This window comes from Bombina bombina, chromosome 2 (assembly GCF_027579735.1).
Source record: "Bombina bombina isolate aBomBom1 chromosome 2, aBomBom1.pri, whole genome shotgun sequence".
Classification (NCBI taxonomy): Eukaryota; Metazoa; Chordata; class Amphibia; order Anura; family Bombinatoridae; genus Bombina; species Bombina bombina.
The window spans coordinates 1,245,923,062-1,245,944,945 of NC_069500.1; the positions used below are offsets into that span (position 1 = coordinate 1,245,923,062).

Below are 21,884 nucleotides of genomic sequence, written 5' to 3' on the forward strand. Positions count from 1 at the left end.
GTGGGAGCTCCATCCGTAGGTATTTGCCCAGCTGATTCAACTATGAGGCAAACCAGAACTGGATCTGATGGCGTCTCGTCAGAACGCCAAGCTTCCTTGTTACGGGTCCAGGTCAAGGGATCTTCAGGCAGCGCTGATAGATGCTCTAGCAGTGCCCTGGTCCTTCAGCCTGGCTTATGTGTTCCCACCATTTCCTCTCCTCCCTCGTCGGATTGCCAAGAACAAGCAGGAGAGAGCTTTGGTGATTTTGATAGCACCTGCCTGGCCACGCAGGACTTGGTATGCTGATCTGGTGGACATGTCATCCCTTCCACCATGGACTCTGCCGCTGAGGCAGGACCTTCTACTCCAAGGTCCTTTCAAACATCCAAATCTAATTTTTCTGCGGCTGACTGCTTGGAGATTGAACGATTGATTTTATCAAAACGTGGTTTCTCCGAGTCGGTCATTGATACCTTAATTCAGGCTCGAAAGACTGTCACCAGGAAAATCTATCATAAGATATGGTGTAAATATCTTCATTGGTGTGAATCCAAGGGTTACTCATGGAGTAAAGTCAGGATTCCTAGGATATTATCCTTTCTCCAAGAAGGATTGCAGAAGGGATTGTCAGCTAGTTCCTTAAAGGGACAGATTTCTGCTCTGTCCTTCTGCACAAGCGTCTGGCAGATGTTCCATACGTTAAGGCGTTTTGTCAGGCTTTAGTTAGAATCAAGCCTGTGTTTAAACCTGTTGCTCCACCATGGAGTTTAAATTTAGTTCTTAAAGTTCTTCAAGGGGTTCCGTTTGAACCTCTGCATTCCATAGATATCAAGCTTTTATCTTGGAAAGTTCTGTTTTTGGTAGCTATCCCTTCGACTCGAAGAGTTTCAGAGTTATCTGCCTTAGTGTGATTCCCCTTATCTGATCTTCCATGCAGATAAGGTAGTTTTGCGTACCAAACCTGGGTTTCTTCCTAAGGTGGTATCTAATAAGAATATCAATCAGGAGATTGTTGTTCCGTCACTGTGTACTAATCCTTCTTCAAAGAAGGAACGTCTATTACACAATCTTGATGTGATTCGTGCTTTAAAGTTTTATTTACAAGCTACTAAGGATTTTCGTCAAACATCTGCATTGTTTGTTGTCTACTCTGGACAGAGGAGAGGCCAAAAGGCTTCGGCATCTTCTCTTTCTTTTTGGCTGAGAAGCATAATCCGTTTAGCTTATGAGACTGCTGGCCAGCAGCCTCCTGAAAGAATTACAGCTCATTCCACTAGAGCAGTAGCTTCCACATGGGCTTTTAAAAATAAGGCCTCTATTGAACAGATTTGTAAGACTTGGTCTTCGCTTCATACTTTTTCTAAATTCTACAAATTTGATACTTTTGCTTCCTCGGAGGCTATTTTTGGGAGAAAGGTCTTGCAGGCAGTGGTGCCTTCCGTTTAAGTTCCTGCCTTGTCCCTCCCTTCATCCGTGTCCTAAAGCTTTGGTATTGGTATCCCACAAGTAATGGATGAACCCGTGGACTGGATACACCTTGCAAGAGAAAACAAAATTTATGCTTACCTGATAAATTTCTTTCTCTTGTGGTGTATCCAGTCCACGGCCCGCCCTGTCACTTTAAGGCAGTTGTTTTTTATTTTTAAACTACTGTCACCACTGCACCCTATAGTTTCTCCTTTTCCTTGCTTGTCTTCGGTCGAATGACTGGGGGTGGTAGTTAGGGGAGGAGCTATATAGACAGCTCTGCTGTGGGTGTCCTCTTGCAACTTCCTGTTGGGAAGGAGAATATCCCACAAGTAATTGATGAACCCGTGGACTGGATACACCACATGAGAGAAATTTATCAGGTAAGCATAAATTTTGTTTCTTTTCGGTTTTGGTGAGTCCATGGTGACACCCTTTATTTTAAGACAGTTATTTTTGTCTAGATATCAGGCACCTCTACACTTTGTGTTGCTTCTTTTTTCTTCATTTCCTTTCGGTCGAATTACTGGGGGTTGTGGGAAGGGAAATGAGACTTAAAGGGACATGAAACCAAAAATTTTCCTTTCATGATTCAGATAGAGAATACAATTTTAAACAACTTTCTAATTTACTTCTATTATCTAATTTGTTTCATTGTCTTGGTATCAACAGAACACATGCGTGAGCCAATGACAATCAGTATATGCAGCTAGAACCTAGGTTATTTGCTGCTCCTGAGCTTTCCTATATAAACTTTTCAGCAAAGGATAACAAGAGAAGGAAGCAAATTAAATTTTCTCTCTGAATCATGAAATAAAAAATTTGGGTTTCATGTCCCTTAACAGATTTGCTCTGGTGCTCTTTGCCTCCTCCTCTTGGCTAGGAGTGATATTCCCAACAGAAATTGATGAAGCCATGGACTAACCATATCTGGAAAGAGAGAAATTTATCAGGTAAGCATAAAATGTTTTTGTTTTTTTTCATGCGAGTTAGTACCTGTTATGTCCCTTTTTAAAGGGACATAAAACAGTATGAACTAAATAAGTTTCTAAATATATAATGCAGCCAAAGCTTAACTGAAAAACGGTTTCTGTTTTAACCCCCATTAAACCCTTTAATTCAGGCATATTTTTTTTGCAGCAAGCTCCCCCCTGGGCATTTTCATATATGAAAGGTGCTATCCAGGCCATTGCTTCTACTGAATGCATTTGTGCACAGTAGGGGGCAGAGTCACATGGCACCTGACTAAAGCAGTGCACAGTATAATGCTGAAGCTTTCACAAACCTTGTGACCTTAACCCCCATGGAAACGGGCAAGCTTTTTGGCAACAAATAGGAGCACCTGTTGTCCCTCCTCAAGCCCCTTTGCTTGCATAAGTAATTATCCGCACATGCACACCTTTTTAATGCTCACAAATCCAGGTGCAAAGCCCAGTATTGATGGTAATATGCATGTAATGTGCCATTAGAGAAATAAACAGTTAATTGTTAACTGATCTGGTACTTATAATGGGAGAATATTTTTTTATAAGCAAAGAAAAATTTCAAACTAGGTAAAGCATATAAAAACAGTATGGGGCTTCTTCTAAGTTAAAGGGGCAGTAAACAATTTGAGATTTTAATATAAATTGTTTACTTAAGCATTACTTTGCAATATACTTTCATTATATATTTTAACACCTTTTCATGTAATTTAGCTCTGGAAATTATGGATTTTTTAATTCTCTGAGCTATAAATCCACACTGCAGACAAAGAAAGGCTATCGGCTAAAGCCAATTGGGGAAAGTTAACAGTAAAACACATACTTTATACTAATTTAATGACAATGGCCGGCCTTGTCTGCACACTCCAACTCATATCGACTTTTCCATGTAAGGCAAGTGGGGGGTGGCGTCTGTTAAAAAAAACGTTTAGCCTGATATTCTATAACACTACAACACAAATGTCTTTTCAATGCAAGGTGTTTACTGTCCCTTTAAGTTTGTATTATATATAAACATTATTGTTTTTTTCCTTTGTCTGCCGCAGAGCACTTAATGAGATGTGGAAATGCCAGAATATGCTGAGAAGCCATGTGCGAGAGCTTCTTGATTTACATAAGCAACCCACTGTAAGTATTATGCATATCTTAGTTCCCATTCCAATAATTTCTTCCATAAAATCAATAGTTTCCATCATACGGTTTGTGTATGTTTAGATGTGAAGATCTTACATTTGTAGCTCACTGCAGTGATATAAATGACTTGTCAAACACATATGACCCTGTATAATTGTCGTCATTGACATTAAATAAATATTTATGGCAATTTTTATCCTAAGTCGACTTGTATTTTTAAAGAGCCTTACATTTGATGTTGATTTCTATATTGTTAGTGTTGCACAATTATGCTAATCTTTCTATAAAGACTTAATGATCCACGTTTTTACTTTTTAATGTGCCATCTTTTCTGTCTGAGTGTAATTCGATTTGTACAAGTTTGACTGATAGGAAAACAAGTTTATATGCAGCGGTATATAGCAGCTTAGACTTTGAGATCATCATTGACATATTGCTCATGCACAATGTTTTTGATAATTAAAAGGACATGTCTCTCTCCCCAGAATTGAGCCCCTACATTGATGTAGCATTCAATGTGTACAATGACGTACACAGGGCTCTGAAGTTTGCTATCTTTTCTAGTGGGTAGAATGTTTCTGAGAAGTTCGAAAGAGTGGAAGCCCTCACTTATATATATACCCTCTCCTCTTACTGCTTACATTCAGTTTCTATTTTCCAGTTCCCTGTACCCTTTGGGTTTCCAAACTGTTCAGTACTTGGATGTCAGGTTTATGTAATTTTTTTATGTGAAGTAATTATGTATTAGTTTTTAGTTATAATAAAGACAGCTTTTCTTTTTAGCATAAATCTGTTATAGTATGTTATTGCTTCCAGGACCCAGTAAAGAGTTGTCATTCTGGCACCATTTTTAATTATGCTAATAATAATGGTATAATAGTCTAGTTGTCCTAAAATTTTCTGTGTAAAGCATGCACGTATACAGCAATTGCAATACATACAGTTTAATAAAAAAAAAAAAAAAAAAAAAATCGCCAGGGCTTCCCGTTACATGTTTATTTAAAAATTACAACGGACAAGATAGGGAAAGGGGGCATGCTGCTTAGAAACCTGTATCTCAGTCATCTAAGCAGCTACAGACCCCCAAGACCCACCATTGGAAAGGTAATCGCCTAACCTTTCCAATAGTATAAGTCTTGGGGATCTGGGGGGAGTAAAAAAAAATCTTTTTTTTTTTTTTTTTTTTTTTTTTATATATAAATAAAAACAAAAAAACTAAACTTAAATCCAGCTTAGCACTCAGTTTTAAGGGACAAGTCTATTTGAAAAATGTTATTGTTTAAAAAGATTGATAATCCCTTTTTCTTCTTAAATGGAAAGAGTCCACAGCTGCATTCATTACTTTTGGGAAATAAGAACCTGGCCACCAGGAGGAGGCAAAGACAACCCCACTCCCCTCATCCCCCAGTCATTCTTTGCCTTTCGTCCCAGGAAAATGGCAGAGAAGTGTCAGAATTTTTTTTAATTTTTGTTTTTTTCTCTTATGGAGGGTAGTAGTATTCTTCGGCATGGGACAGGAGTTTTAAGTAGTCTTGTCAGTCTCTCAGTGAGGGCTTGGATGAAAGTTGGAGTCTGGAGATGCAGGGAGTTTCTTTCTGCGAAAACATCCCGACTCATTAACAGCTCCTCAAGCAATCCGCGTTTTCAAACTTCTCTTCGCTGCCTGATTTCTTCTCTCAAGTCCATGGTGGAGGCGATGCTACTATCCGTCACACTTGAAGGGCCGTGTTCCTGTTCCACAGCATAAATTCCGGTAAGATCGTTTCATTTTACTTTATTTGCAATGTACTGTAATGTGAATGTTTCCCTAGAGGCTACCACCTTGCGGGCCTAACTATACATAAGGGTTTCAGTGAGTCTCTTTTAGTATCTTGGAATCAAGGCTAATATCTCTTGAGGGGGGTTATTGAACAGGGGGGGTGGTTTATAATCATGTTTATGTGATTCAGTCTGCTTATGTGCAATGTTTACTGGGCTCGTGGTTGGAACATTGAGGCCTTTGGAAATGACGCTGCCTTTTGTTTGAGCACGCTTGTTTGGACTGTACGGTTCACCTTGTGTTCGGGCGTGGCTACTTTCCAGACCATGTGGTTAAGGGCATTTTCTAGTCCGCAGGGGTCTGGTCATAGGAGGGGGTGTCAGGTGCCTTTTTAGTTTTCACTACTTTAGTCCATATTTAAATATCCTCTATCCAGTTATGGAGGATTCTGATGCTGGGACTGTGTTAATTTCAAATTCAGTTACAGAGGATTCTGATAATGAGATTAATTTGATTTAAGATTCTGTTTCCCGTGATGAATCCGGAGTGGCCTCGTTGACGCCTGTCAACCAGTTTTCGCGTGTTGCTCAGACATGTTTTTCAGTTATTGAATGAGCCTATCGTTACCAGATAGGGGAATTTCAGTCTAATAATTTAAATAGCGCACCTCATTAGACATGTGGGGAAGTAATCTCCTGATTGTCATTTGTTTGAGATCTTTCCCAGTTTTGTGTGATAGGGCTCAGTTTGGCTAGTCCTGCCGGGTAGGCCTGTGTCTTTTTGGGCGTTAACCTCCGGGTTGCCTTATATTTTATTTATATCCGTTGGGAGCCTTCTGGGATTGATACTCTTTATTACTTTTTCGGAAGTTGTTGGACATTTTAGTCCTCTGTTAAAAATGTCTGTTTTCTGTATTTTCCCCTACGAGGGAGAATTACCTATCTACACAACAAAAGGGTGAGCGCTAGTAAATTGCTAGTGATCACCTCAATGATATATAAGCATGTAAATACAATTAGAATTGCCAGCAATTTGGCATGTTAAAGGAAAGTTCAATTTCAGATTAAGAAGTGTATCTTCCCAACGATGGCAGCCTCCTCCTCACCAACAATGGTCCAGAGATGCTATATAAAAGACAAAACAAAGGGGCGCCTCATGTGTAGTATCGTCAAATAAGCATAAAGCCACAGAAAAAAGCCAAATGGGTACTCACAAGGCTCTGGAGCACACCTATGTGCTTGTAGGGACAGGCTGCAGATTTTATCAGGTGTGACAGCTCACCCACAGAGGATATCAGTCATTAACTGTAGTAGGAAAAGCAACAAATTGTGCAGATCACAAAGGATATGGTGTTTGACTTAGCACAAAGATAGATTGGGTACTCGCATATTAGTGTCAGCCGTATTAAGTCAGTTCAGGATTTAACCCAACTGCTAGCGTGGATATTAAAACACACGCTGGCACACTGAGAAATATCCAGGACGTGACCCACTCAGGAAACAAAATAAGCAGGATATAAGAACTTTCCAAAAGAATAGCAATTCAATATATCTTCTTGAGGACAGAATTGATTTACAGGAGATAGCGTTCCTTTCTCAGAGAAATTGACACAAACCAAAATAATGTCCCTTTAAGCAGGTTATCAGAGAACAAATAATAATGTTTCTTTCTTGAGGATTTGTAACAAACAAATAATGTTCCTTTAAGCAGGTTGTTAGAAAACAAAAGTTAAAGTTCCTTTATGCAGGATTGTCAGCAAACAAATGATTATGTCCTTATTAGCAGGATTAAAGCAAGCAAAGATTAAGTCCCTTTAAGCAGGTGTCCGCAAACAAACGTTAATGTCCCTTTAAGCAGGATTCTCAGCAAACAAATGATTATGTCCTTATTAGCAGGATTAAAGCAAGCAAAGATAAAGTCCCTTTAAGCAGGTGTTCACAAACAAATGTTAATGTCCCTTTAAGCAGGATTCTCAGCAAACAAATGATTATGTCCTTATTAGCAGGATTAAAGCAAGCAAAGATAAAGTCCCTTTAAGCAGGTGTTCACAAACAAATGTTAATGTCCCTTTAAGCAGGATTGTCAGCAAACAAATGTTATGTCCTTATTAGCTAAAGATTAGTAGGCAAGAGATATAGGCCAAACAAGGTCATGAGGGATAGGTTCAGACTCCAAAAATATAACTCACATAGGTAGGGTCCGGCAGAAGCGAACAAACGGGCCCCGAGTAAATCTCCCGCCGAGATTTAAAAGCAGAGAGAGGCCGTTACGTCACAGGGGCTGTCAGAGAATGCGTCACGTTGCCTAGCAACGTGACGTAGGAACCAGAAGAGATCCGGGAGCCGCGGCGACACGGCGATGAACGGTGAATACATGACAATTAGATGAGCACACTTATGTGCTAGTAGGAGCAAGCTGGCATATTATGGTAAGGTGTGTCAGCTCACCACCAAGGGACTTTTCCTTAGGATGCAATATCCAAAAGTGGCAGACTTCAGTGTGTTAGGTTCCACTCCAAGCAGGTGCAGGCAGGTAAAATCACTCACAAGAGTATTTTTTAAAAATTAAAAAGTTCTATTTATTAAAAACAAATTAAAATACATATGCAAACGTGTTGCATTTACAGGGGGCTTGACTGTATGCCCCTAGTTCACTCCTTTGTATATGTATTTTAATTTGTTTTTAATAAATAGAACTTTTTAATTTTTAAAAAATACTCTTGTGAGTGATTTTACCTGCCTGCACCTGCTTGGAGTGGAACCTAACACACTGAAGTCTGCCACTTTTGGATATTGCATCCTAAGGAAAAGTCCCTTGAGGGAGAATTTTGCGCAGCTTGCCGGTTGGAACCCTAGGTGCAGTCTGGTCCTGTCGGGTTCTGCTCGACTGGTTCGGTAGAAGCGCTGAGTGCTAAGGTTATCATTGTTTTTTCATGTTCAACTAAGCAATCGAGAGGACCTGTTGGTCCGTGGGGTAAGGATGATTGTTTCAGTCCTTTTAGCCTTCAGTCATAGATGACCGGGCAGGGGAGTGTTTTCCGCTGCGTCACTCTGACATCTGATTTCATCAGCACTTAGTTTCCTCCCCATGTGGTGGAGGGTAGGAGGGCTTAATGCCCCTTACCGCTATTGAGCGGTTTGGCCTTCATTGTTTGGGCCTCTGGATTTGTCCTTTTGGGCTTGATCCAACAACTTGTACAGGATAGCTGTCTAGCATGCGGATGGTTTGCAGTTTGAAACCTGTTGCAGCCCTTGACTCCTTGCAGGTGTACACGTAAGCTGTTTCTAGTATATCTAGATGCAGCTCTTACTCTTGACTGAGTTATAAGAGGCCTTTGGGTCTTCTTCCATTGCCTCCTTTTAGGGATCTGTGTTTCTGGGTGATGTTTGTTCCCTGCGGGGACTTTTGTGTAGCTCTGTGTTTTACCGGAGCTGGGTAGGCTTAGTTCCTTGTGTCCTCTGCTTGTGCGGAGGTGTTAGGGAGACTAGTCCTGCTACTAGGATTTTTGACCTCGAGGTATCCCTTGGTTGTCCTGAAGCTCTGAGAAGTATCTTCATACAACTTCTAGCCTTGCTCCTTGGAGCATTGGACTTTGGCTAGGGGTGGTTCCTTCCTTTGGTCGGAGCTTTCGAGTTCTTCTCCCTATCCGGATTCTCTGGATATGCATCCATACCCTTGTGTCTGGCTTTTTGGCCGGTTGGAGTGTTTAGCTCTAGGGTAAGGTTTGCCTGAACTATTAGGTGCCGGAGCTGTTTTTCTCCCTGACACTTCCGGTTGCTGAAGCTTCGCTTGGCCTTTTTCCAGACCCAGTCTTGGGTGGTTTTGGAATCTGAGATCTCAGGGCTTGTCGGGGTGTTCCACGGTGGTGGGAACTTGTGCTATGTCCTTGCTCCATCTACCTAACCTGGTCATGGTTGTCCAGGTTTTTGGAGTATTTTTTACTCTTTGTGGCCAATGTCATGTGGTGGTTAGCCATATGGCTTGAGCCTCAAGGGTGGTTGGTTCATACCCAGCTGCTGGCGCTGGATGTCCAATTTCTTGTGCACCTTAGGTTTGCATTCCCCTGGTCAGCTTGCCAGTATTCCCGTGGTTTCCCTGCTCTGCAGGTGAATGGGTTTGCTGGGCCTCTGCTTGGCAAGCTACTTGTAGGGGGGTTCTTCTCTAGGACATCTGTGTTGGGAATTTCTCTTCCCATTAACCAGTGACTTCGGGCCTTGAGGACAGTTGTTGCCCTTCTGGCATCATCCCTTTTCTTTAGGGGATATTATTTTCCCTATGAAGATAGTCCTTGCTTGGGGCTTCTCCTGGATGGGAGGCAGAAAGGTGGGATTGGTTTCCCCCTGGGGTCTTGCTGGACCTTTATTTGATAGATCTCTAGGTCTATGGCCTTGTTGCCTGTTTCAGAGTTGGTTTTGTACTTGTACTCTGTGGAGATGGCTGTGCTATCCTTACGCTCGTTCCTGACCTTTTTCGGGATTTTTTAGTTTCCATGTCTTGGATCCCGGAGGCTGGGTTGGTCCAGCTGAGTCGATCAGGATTGCCAAGCGGTCTAGGGAACTGCGTTCGGGTTGCAGTCTCCTCTGGATGTGTGAGCTTTGTTGAGTCTATCCTGTTAGCTTAGTCTGCTAGGGTATAGATTTTCCTTTTAACTTGCTCCATTGATTAGAAGAGGGATTACTCTTTCTTCGGGTTCTGAAGGTATACTCTCCTTCTCGGGGGGCCTAGATTGAGGTTTTGTGTTCCCCTTTTCAGGGACCTTTGTGTAGGTCTGGCGTCTTAGTTTGCCTGGAACTTGCCCTCTGTTTGGGGGTTGCTTTTGCGGTCTGTTTCTTGCTTGACTGCTGCTGCTTCCTTGCAAGTACCCTCTGTGTTGTCCTGTTGTGGACTCTGTGTTCTCAAACTTGGGGTTTTTCACCTGGGTTTATTGCACAATTTTTCATGGTCGCATACTTTGGTATTCTATGGCCAGACACTGGGAGGACTTTGCCTCTTTAGTTGCATTCCGTGCTTGCAGGATATTGGGGAGACGTCTGTTGTGTCTCTGATCCTGGTCTTATACCAGGTTTCCCTTGGTATAGGTGTGGCCTCCTTTCCCTGTTTGGGCCCCTTTGGGTCTCTGTGAGCTGGGCTCACTCGTGGAGGTGTTCTTTTTGTATTAGGGGACCTTTCGATTTCCTTGGTTCTCCTTTGCCTTGTTCCCTTGGGGTTTTTAGCTGGTGTCTCCATTTGTGGAGATGAGTGGTGGGGGACCGTTTTTTGGGCGACAGTGTCTCATGGAGGACTGTTGGCTCAGTCGAGTGAGTTTGTGGTCTCTGGTTTGGCTTCTGGACTAACAGTGAGTTGGTGTCATTGGGGCTTTTCCTCTTACAATTTTCTCGGCTTCGGACAAAGCAGGGTTTTTTAATGGGTAGAGGTTTAGGCCTGGTGCCCTCAGTATGGGACGGCTATTGTTCCCTGCTGTCTTGGCATTCAGTGTCCTCTATAGCTTGGGTATTGTTTTCCCAAAAGTAATGAATGCAGCTGTGGACTCTTTCCATTTAAGAAGAAAAACATAAATTATGCTTACCTGATAATTTCCTTTTCTTCTGATGGAAAGAGTCCACAGCTCCCCACCCGTAATTGTATGTGGGGCGTCCCTATATTCTTCTTGCACCTTTCAATTCTGTTCCTTGTTCCTCTGCAAAATGACGGGGGGGATGAGGGGAGTGTGAGGAGTATTTAAGCCTTTGGCTTGGTTGTCTTTGCCTCCTCCTGGTGGCCAGTTTCTTATTTCCCCAAAGTAATGAATGCAGCTGTTGTCTCTTTCCATCAGAAGAAAAGGAAATTATCAGGTAAGCATAATTTTTTTTTTTATTACCTATTCCCCTGTTTTGCATAACCAACACTGTTATATTAATATACGTTTTACCTCCAGGATTACCTGTATATAAGCCCCTGCAGACTGCCCCTTAGCTCAGTGCTTTTGATAGACTTGCATGTAGCCAATCATGGCTGACTCATAAATAACTCCACGTCAATCTTATCTATCTGGCACACATGAGCTATTGCTGTCTAAGTATTAAAAGCTGTCAAAATTCAATATCAATAAAGTACGAGGCACCTTCAATGGCATAGAAATTAGCATATGAGCCTACCTTAGTTTTACTTTCAACAAATAGCACCAAGAGATAAAAGCAAATTTGATTATAAAGGTATATTGGAAAGTTGTTTAAAATTGCTTTCCCTATCTGAATCATGAAAGTTTATTTTTGACTGTCCCTTTAAATTGTGATGGTGGTTCTTTTGTTCTTACTCATAATCCATATATTTTAACTGAAAGCTAAGAGGAAGTGATGGTAAATTAATTGGAACATTGATAAAATAGGTAGATCTGATAATTTCCCACATTAAAGTTTAATTTTTATTACATAGTCTGTCAAGTTTAAGAAGCTTCTTGTGTTTTCTATATTAAGTTATAAACTTTGAGCGGAATATTTGCAAACTCAATTAACAAGACCAGAAAAACTACAGTAGATTACATCCAATTCTGTGTCTAGTTCCAGGTGTTTAGAAAAATAAGTGGAAGAGCATATGTTTGCATTGTATTTAAAAAAAATTAGCTTACAACATAACTATTTTAAAAGCATTTTAAATTTTTGTTTTGTTTTTTGTAAAGTTTTGCAAACTGAGTAATAAATTGAAAGTCCTAAATATGTCTACCATGTCTCCCTTGTTGTGGCTAGATGTAATAGACATTAAACTCTGTTAAAAACACTACAAAATCTGAAATCTATTGTATAAGGAGTGTTATAAAAAAAAAAAGTTTTATTTCATAAGATGGGAAGAGTCCACGATCCATAACAGTTGTGATTAAACTCCCTCCACTAGGAGGCAAGCAAAAATTACCCAACACATCAAGAGCTTTAATTCACCTCACTTCCTGATTCCCCTCTGTCTTTTATTTTGCCTTCAGAGGAGAACAGATGAATTGTGCATTGCTCTTTATATTTTACTGATAGGGGTAAACAAAATGCAGTTAAGCCAGTCATCCCTCTGAGGTCGAACAACAGGGCAGTGCCATGGTTGGTGAGTGTAATTCTTCTGCGGAAGTTGTTCACTGGGTGTGGTCCTTTAGTCATCTACTGTTGGCTGTGTCTGTGTACATCCTGGTCAAAATTTTGAGTTGGTGTCACCTAACTTGGATGGGGGCTTTACTACTGGTCACAGGTAAGTTTAGTGGTTGTGTGCACATATGGGGATGTTTGATTTCATTTACAGCCCACAGACTTGGCTGATCAGTACTGCATAGGACTGAAAGACGAGACACTCACAGTTTGGATCAATAGAGTACTTGTACTTTGTAGCATTTAGGTCATTGCAGCATGAATGTTCAGGAGAACAGTTTCTAGTGGGAGCAGTGAGTTTTTTGGATGCTTGGTGTATAAGTATAACAGTGATACGTTAAATATGGGTTTGCCACATTTTAAGCTGGAAGCAAGTGAGGGAAATGCTTTTCTTTCATGTAATTGGCAAGAGTCCATGAGCTAGTGACGTATGGGATGTACAATCCTACCAGCAGGGGCAAAGTTTATTAAACCTCAAAATGCCTATAAATGCACCCCTCACCACACCCACAATTCAGTTTTACAACTTTTGCCTCCTATGGAGGTGGTGAAGTAAGTTTGTGCTAAGATTTCTACGTTGATATGTGCTTTTCAGCATTTTGAAGCCCGATTCCTCTGAGTACAGTGAATGTCAGAGGGTTGTAAAGGGAGTATCACCTACTATTTCATAGGTTCTCTGTTATCGGTCGTAGAGATTCATCTCCTACCTCCCTTATTCAGATCGACGATATACTCTCATATTCCATTACCTCTATTGATGGGTGTCTTTCAGTAAATATGTTTTCATTACTTAAGACACTCTCAGCTATGGTTTGGCACGTTATGCATTAATCTAAAGTTCTAAATATATGTATTGTACTTATATTTGCAATGAGTCAGGTTTGTGTATATTTCCTTTTGCAGACTATCAGTTTCATATTTGGGAGAAAAACATATTTAGGAAAATATTTTTCTTTCTTAGGGTATAGTCTTTTTTTCAATTGACTGCTTTTTCATTTAATTTCGTGGGCTAAATTAGGCTCGCGAGGGCGCAAAATGCCAAAGTTTACTGCGTAATTCTTGGCGCGAGAATTTTTTTGGTGCATAGGTACGTCCGATGACGCAAATTCGTCATTTCCGGCATCTTAGTTGACGCCGAGTTCCTTGCAGAAGGTTGCGTCTTCAATGATGCAAGTGTGTCATTTCCAGATGTTAGTGCCAAAAAATTTCAGTTTGCGTTGTGCGTCATACTTGGCGCCAAATTTCATTATTTAAAACCCCAATCCTATATGCCTCTTGCCTTTTTCTATATTAGAGGGCTATGCTGTTTGCATTTTTTCCCATTCCTGAAACTGTCATATAAGGAAATTGATAATTTTGCTTTATATGTTGTTTTCTCCAACATAGGTGTGTCCGGTCCACGGCGTCATCCTTACTTGTGGGATATTCTCTTCCCCAACAGGAAATGGCAAAGAGCCCAGCAAAGCTGGTCACATGATCCCTCCTAGGCTCCGCCTACCCCAGTCATTCTCTTTGCCGTTGTACAGGCAACATCTCCACGGAGATGGCTTAGAGTTTTTTAGTGTTTAACTGTAGTTTTTATTATTCAATCAAGAGTTTGTTATTTTAAAATAGTGCTGGTATGTACTATTTACTCAGAAACAGAAAAGAGATGAAGATTTCTGTTTGTATGAGGAAAATGATTTTAGCACCGTAACTAAAATCCATGGCTGTTCCACACAGGACTGTTGAGAGCAATTAACTTCAGTTGGGGGAACAGTGTGCAGTCTCTTACTGCTTGAGGTATGACACATTCTAACAAGACGATGTAATGCTGGAAGCTGTCATTTTCCCTATGGGATCCGGTAAGCCATGTTTATTAAGATAGTAAATAAGGGCTTCACAAGGGCTTATTAAGACTGTAGACTTTTTCTGGGCTAAATCGATTCATTATTAACACATATTTAGCCTTGAGGAATCATTTATTCTGGGTATTTTGATATGATTATATCGGCAGGCACTGTTTTTGACACCTTATTCTTTAGGGGCTTTCCCTAATCATAGTCAGAGCCTCATTTTCGCGCCGGTATGGCGCACTTGTTTTTGAGGACAGCATGGCATGCAGCTGCATGTGTGTGGAGCTCTGATACATAGAAAGGTCTTTCTGAAGGCATCATTTGGTATCGTATTCCCCTTTGGGCTTGGTTGGGTCTCAGCAAAGCAGATTCCAGGGACTGTAAAGGGGTTAAATATAAAAACGGCTCCGGTTCCGTTATTTTAAGGGTTAAAGCTTCCAAATTTGGTGTGCAATACTTTTAAGGCTTTAAGACACTGTGGTGAAATTTTGGTGAATTTTGAACAATTCCTTCATACTTTTTCGCAATTGCAGTAATAAAGTGTGTTTAGTTTAAAATTTAAAGTGACAGTAACGGTTTTATTTTAAAACGTTTTTTGTGCTTTGTTATCAAGTTTATGCCTGTTTAACATGTCTGAACTACCAGATAGATTGTGTTCTGACTGTGGGGAAACCAAGGTTCCTTCTCATTTAACTATATGTATTTTATGTCATAAAAAAAAAATTTTAGTAAAAATGATGCCCAAGATGATTCCTCAAGTGAGGGGAGTAAGCATGGTACTGCATCATCCCCTCCTTCGTCTACACCAGTCTTGCCCATACAGGAGGCCCCTAGTACATCTAGTGCGCCAATACTCCTTACTATGCAACATTTAACGGCTGTAATGGATAATTCTATCAAAAACATTTTAGCCAATATGCCCACTTATCAGTGAAAGCGCGACTGCTCTGTTTTAGAAAATTCTGTAGAGCATGAGAACGCTGATGATATGGTTTCTGAAGGGCCCCTACACCAGTCTGAGGGGGCCAGGGAGGTTTTGTCTGAGGGAGAAATTTCAGATTCAGGAAACATTTCTCAACAAGCTGAACCTGATGTGATTACTTTTAAATTTAAGTTGGAACATCTCCGCGCTCTGCTTAAGGAGGTGTTATCCAATTTGGATGATTGTGATTATCTGGTCATTCCAGAACCACTATGTAAAATGGAAAAGTTTCTTAGAGGCCCCGGGGCCCCCCGAAGCTTTTCCTATATCCAAGCGGGTGGCGTACATTGTTAGTACAGAATGGGACAGGCCCGGTATACCTTTAGTACCTCCCCCCATATTTATAAAATTGTTTTCCTATAGTCGACACCAGAAAGGACTGATGGCAGACAGTCCCCAAGGTCGAGGGGGCGGTTTCTACTCTACACAAGCGCGCCACTATACCCATAGAAGATAGTTGTGCTTTCCAAGATCCTATGGATAAAAAATTAGAAGGTCTGCTAAAGATGTTTGTTCAGCAAGGTTCCCTTCTACAACCAATTGCATGCATTGTCCCTGTCACTGCAGCCGCGTGTTTCTAGTTTGATGAGCTAGGAAAGGCGATTATTAGTAATTCTTCTTCTTATGAGGAGATTATGGACAGAATTCGTGCTCTTAAATTGGCTAATTCTTTCACCCTAGACGCCACCTTGCAATTGGCTAGGTTAGCGGCGAAAAAATTCTGGGTTTGCTATTGTGGCGCAGAGCGCTTTGGTTAAAATCTTGGGCAGCGGATGCGTCTTCCAAGAACAAATTGCTTGACATTCCTTTCAAGGGGAAAACACTCTTTGGCCCTGACTTGAAAGAGATTATCTCTGATATCACTGGGGGCAAGGGCCACGCCCTTCCTCAGGATAGGTCTTTTCAAGACCAAAAATAAACCTAAGTTTCGTCCCTTTCGCAGAAACGGATCAGCCCCAAGGGCTACGTCCTCTAAGCAGGAAGGTAATACTTCTCAAGCCAATCCAGCCTGGAGACCTATGCAAGGCTGGAACAAAGGAAAGCAGGCCAGGAAACCTGCCACTGCTACCAAGACAGCATGAAATGCGGGCCCCCGATCCGGGACCGGATCTGGTGGGGGGCAGACTCTCTCTCTTCGCTCAGGCTGGGGCAAGAGATGTTCTGGACCCTTGGGCGATAGAAATAGTCTCCCAAGGTTATTCTCTGGAGTTCAAGGGGCTTCCTCCAAGGGGGAGGTTCCACAGGTCTCAGTTGTCTTCAGACCACATAAGAAGACAGGCATTCTTACATGGGGTAGAAGACCTGCTAAAAATGGGAGTGATTCATCCTGTTCCATTAGGAGAACAAGGGATGGGGTTCTACTCCAATCGGTTCATAGTTCCCAAAAAAGAGGGAACGTTCAGACCAATCTTAGATCTCAAGATCTTGAACAAGTTTCTCAAGGTTCCATCGTTCAAGATGGAAACCATTCGAACACTTCTTCCTTCCATCCAGGAAGGTCAATTCATGACCAAGGTGGATTTCAAGGATGCGTATCTACATATTCCTATCCACAAGTAACATCATCGGTTCCTAAGGTTTGAATTCCTGGACAAGCATTTCCAGTTCGTGGCGTTTTCTTTCGGATTAGCCACTGCTCCTAGGATTTTCTCATAGGTACTAGGGTCCCTTCTGGCGGTGCTAAGACCAAGGGGCATTGCTGTAGTACCTTACTTGGACGACATTCTGATTCGAGCGTCGTCCCTTCCTCAAGTAAAGGCTCACACGGACATTGTCCTGGCCTTTCTCAGATCTCACGGATGGAAAGTGAACGTGGAAAAGAGTTCTCTATCTCCGTCAACGAGGGTTCCCTTCTTGGGAACTATAATAGACTCCTTAGAAATGAGGATTTTTCTGACAGAAGCCAGAAAAACAAAACTTCTAGACTCTTGTCGGATACTTCATTCCGTTCCTCTTCCTTCCATAGCGCAGTGCGTGGAAGTGATAGGTTTGATGGTAGCGGCAATGGACATAGTTCCTTTTGTGCGCATTCATCTAAGACCATTACAACTGTTCCTGCTCAGTCAGTGGAATGGGGACTATTCAGACTTGTCTCCGAAGATACAAGTAAATCAGAGGACCAGAGACTCATTCCGTTGGTGGCTGTCCCTGGACAACCTGTCACAAGGGATGACCTTCCGCAGACCAGAGTGGGTCATTGTCACGACCGACGCCAGTCTGATGGGCTGGGGCGCGGTCTGGGGATCCCTGAAAGCTCAGGGTCTTTGGTCTCGGGTAGAATCTCTTCTACCGATAAATATTCTGGAACTGAGAGCGATATTCAATGCTCTCAAAGCTTGGCCTCAGCTAGCGAGGGCCAAGTTCATACATCAACCATCAGGGGGGAACAAGGAGTTCCCTAGCGATGGAAGAAGTGACCAAAATCATTCTATGGGCGGAGTCTCACTCCTGCCACCTGTCTGCTATCCACATCCCAGGAGTGGAAAATTGGGAAGCGGATTTTCTGAGTCGTCGGACATTGCATCCGGGGGAGTGGGAACTCCATCCGGAAATCTTTGCCCAAGTCACTCAACCGTGGGGCATTCCAGACATGGATCTGATGGCCTCTCGTCAGAACTTCAGAGTTCCTTACTACGGGTACAGATCCAGGGATCCCAAGGCGGCTCTAGTGGATGCACTAGTAGCACCTTGGACCTTCAAACTAGCTTATGTGTTCCCGCCGTTTCCTCTCATCCCCAGGCTGGTAGCCAGGATCAATCAGGAGAGGGCGTCGGTGATTTTGATAGCTCCTGCGTGGCCACGCAGGACTTGGTATGCAGATCTGGTGAATATGTCATCGGCTCCACCATGGAAGCTACCTTTGAGAGACCTTCTTGTTCTAGGTCCGTTCGACCCACTCCAGCTGACTGCTTGGAGATTGAACGCTTGATCTTATCAAAGCGAGGGTTCTCAGATTCTGTTATTAATACTCTTGTTCAGGCCTGAAAGCCTGTAACCAGAAAATTACCACATAATTTGGTATATCTGTTGGTGTGAATCTGCAGGATTCCCTTGGGACAAGGTTAAGATTCCTAAGAGTCTATCCTTCCTTCGAGAAGGATTGGAAAAAGGATTATCTGCAAGTTCCTTGATGGGACAGATTTCTGCCTTGTCTGTGTTACTTCACAAAAAGCTGGCAGCTGTGCCAGATGTTCTAGCCTTTGTTCAGGCTCTGGTTAGAATCAAGCCTGTTTACAAAATTTTGACTCCTCCTTGGAGTCTCAACCTAGTTCTTTCAGTTCTTCAGGGGGTTCCGTTTGAACCCTTACATTCCGTTGATATTAAGTTATTATCTTGGAAAGTTTTGTTTTTGGTTGCAATTTCTTCTGCTAGAAGAGTTTCAGAATTATCTGCTCTGCAGTGTTCTTCTCCTTATCTGGTGTTTCATGCAGATAAGGTGGTTTTGCGTACTAAACCTGGTTTTCTTCCAAAAGTTGTTTCTAACAAAGACATTAACCAGGAGATAGTTGTGCCTTCTTTGTGTCCTAATCCAGTTTCAAAGAAGGAACGTTTGTTGCACAACTTGGATGTAGTTCGTGCTCTCAAATTTTACTTAGCAGCTACTAAGGTTTTCAGACAAACTTTGTCTTTGTTTGTTGTTTATTCTGGTAAACGGAGAGGTTAAAAAGCAACTTCTACCTCTCTCTCCTTCTGGATTAAAAGCATTATCCGATTGGCTTATGAGACTGCCGGACGGCAGCCTCCTGAAAGAATCACAGCTCACTCCACTAGGGCTGTGGCTTCCACATGGGCCTTCAAGAACGAGGCTTCTGTTGATCAGATATGTAAGGCAGCGACTTGGTCTTCACTGCACACTTTTTCTAAATTTTACAAATTTGATACTTTTGCTTCTTCTGAGGCTATTTTTGGGAGAAAGGTTTTGCAAGCCGTGGTGCCTTCCATTTAGGTGACCTGATTTGCTCCCTCCCTTCATCCGTGTCCTAAAGCTTTGGTATTGGTTCCCACAAGTAAGGATGACGCCGTGGACCGGACACACCTATGTTGGAGAAAACAGAATTTATGTTTACCTGATAAATTACTTTCTCCAACGGTGTGTCCGGTCCACGGCCCGCCCTGGTTTTTTTAATCAGGTCTGATAATTTATTTTCTTTAACTACAGTCACCACGGTAACATATGGTTTCTCCTATGCAAATATTCCTCCTTAACGTCGGTCGAATGACTGGGGTAGGCGGAGCCTAGGAGGGATCATGTGACCAGCTTTGCTGGGCTCTTTGCCATTTCCTGTTGGGGAAGAGAATATCCCACAAGTAAGGATGACGCCGTGGACCGGACACACCGTTGGAGAAAGTAATTTATCAGGTAAACATAAATTCTGTTTTTTCTCTTACATTTGCAAGATGTCTCAATCTGATCTCAGAAACCACTGTTGGAACCCTGCTGCCTGATAACAGTTCTACCAAAGCTAAGTGCATTTGTTGTAAATTTGTGGAGATTATATCTCCAGCTGTGGTATGTTATAGTTGTCATGATAAGCTTTTACATGCAGAGAATGTGTCCATCAGTAATAGTACAATGCCTGTTGTTCCTTCAACATATAATGTACATGATATACCTGTGAATATAAAAGATTTTATTGCTTATTCGATTCAGAAGGCTTTGTCTGCCAATCCCGCCTTCTAATAAACGTGAAAGGTCTTCTAAAACTTCTCAAAGTTGATGAAATTTCAAATGACCGACAACATTCAGAAGATCCTGCCTCAGATATTGACACTGACAAATCTACTTATTTATTTAAAATGGAGTATGTTTGTTCCTTGTTAAGAGGTGTTGATTACATTGGATATTGAGGAAACTAGTCCTTTTGATATTAAAACTAGTAAACATTTAAATTCTGTTTACAAACCTCCTGTGGTTACTCCAGAGGTTTTTCCAGTTCCTGATGCTATTTCTGATATGATTTCTAAGGAATGGAATAGGCCTGGTACTACTTCTATTCCTTCTTCAAGGTTTAAAAAATGGTATCCTTTGCCAGCAGTTACAATGGAGTTTTGGGAAAAGATCCCCAATGTTGATGGGGCTATTTCTACTCCTTGCTAAACGTACTACTATTCCTATGGAAGATAGTACTTCTTTTAAAGATCCTTTAGATAGGAAACTTGAATCCTATCTAAGGAACCTTATTTATATTCTGGCCATCTTCTCAGGCCTGCCATTTATATGGCTGATGTTGCAGCTGCATTAACTTTTTGGTTGGAAAGTTTAGCGCAACAGGAAATGGATCCTTATTTGTCTTGCATTGTTCGCTTGCTTCAACATGCTCAGGATAAAAGACCTAAGGGTAAATCTAAAGCTTCTAACCGTTTTCGTTCCTTTCGACAAAGTAAGGAACAGAAACCTAATCCTTCCCCCAAAGAATCTGGTTCCAATTAGAAACCTTCAAGTTGGAGTAAATTCAAACCATTTATGAAACCAAAGCCAGCCCCCAAATCTGCATGAAGGTGCGGCCCTCATTCCAGCTCAGCTGGTAGGGGGCAGGTTAAGATTCTTCCAAAACATTTGCACAGATTCTGTCCAAAATCAATGGATTCAGAGTATTGTCTAACAAGGGTACCAAATAGGTTTCAGAGTAAGAATTCCTGTGAGAAGATTTTTTTTCTCACGCATTCCAGCAAATCCAGTAAAGGCTCAGGCTTTTCTGAAGTGTGTTTCATACCTGGAGCTTTCAGGGGTAATCATACCAGTTCCGTTTCAGGAACAGGGTCTGGGGTTTTATTCAAATCTATGCATTGTCCCAAAGAAAGAAAATTCATTCAGGACAGTTCTGGATCTTAAAATTTTGAATCGTTTTGTAAGCGTGCCAACTTTCAAAATGGTGACTATAAGGACTATTCTGATTTTTGTTCCGCAAGGGCATTTTATGTCCCCAATAAACTTACAGGATGCATATCTTCATATTCCGATTCATCCAGACCACTATCGGTTTCTGAGATTCTCTTTTCTAGACAAGCATTACCAATTTGTCGCTCTTCCATTTGATCTAGCGACAGCTACAAGAATCTTTTCAAAGGTTCTCGGTGCCCTACTTTCTGTAATCAGAGAATGGGGTATTGCAGTGTTTCCTTATTTTGACAATATCTTGGTACTAGCTCAGTCTTTACATTCTTCCGATTCTCACACAAATCAACTAGTGTTGTTTCTTCAAAGACATGGTTGGAGGATCAATTTACCAAAAAGTTTGATTCCTCAGACAAGGGTCACCTTTTTAGGTTTCCAGATAGATTCAGTGTCCATGACTCAGTCTCTAGCAGACAAGAGATGATTACAATTGTTTTCATCTTGTCGGAACCTTTAGTCTCAATCATTCCCTTCAGTCGCTATGTGCATGAAAGTTTTAGGTCTCATGACTGCATCATCGGACGCAATCCCCTTTGCTCGTTTTCATATGAGGCCTCTCCAGTTTTGTATGCTGAACCAATGGTGCAGGGATTATACAAAGATATCACAATTAATATTCTTAAATCCCAATTTTCGACTCTCTCTGACTTGGTGGTTAGATCTCCATCGTAGTCCAATCTGGACTGTGATCACAACAGATGCAAGTCTTTCAGGTTGGGGAGCTGTCTCGGGATCTCTGACAG

The 21,884-nt window shown here is 41.7% G+C and overlaps 1 protein-coding gene across 1 annotated transcript in view; it reads left to right on the forward strand.

Moving 5' to 3' along the window:
• PDS5A (PDS5 cohesin associated factor A) overlaps positions 1-21,884 on the forward strand; it is a 1,179,407-nt gene that overhangs the window by 417,683 nt on the left and 739,840 nt on the right. The window contains exon 12 of the mRNA XM_053700274.1: positions 3,479-3,560. Within this exon, the coding sequence (XP_053556249.1) occupies positions 3,479-3,560 (82 nt within the window). The remainder of the gene's footprint in view (positions 1-3,478; positions 3,561-21,884) is intronic.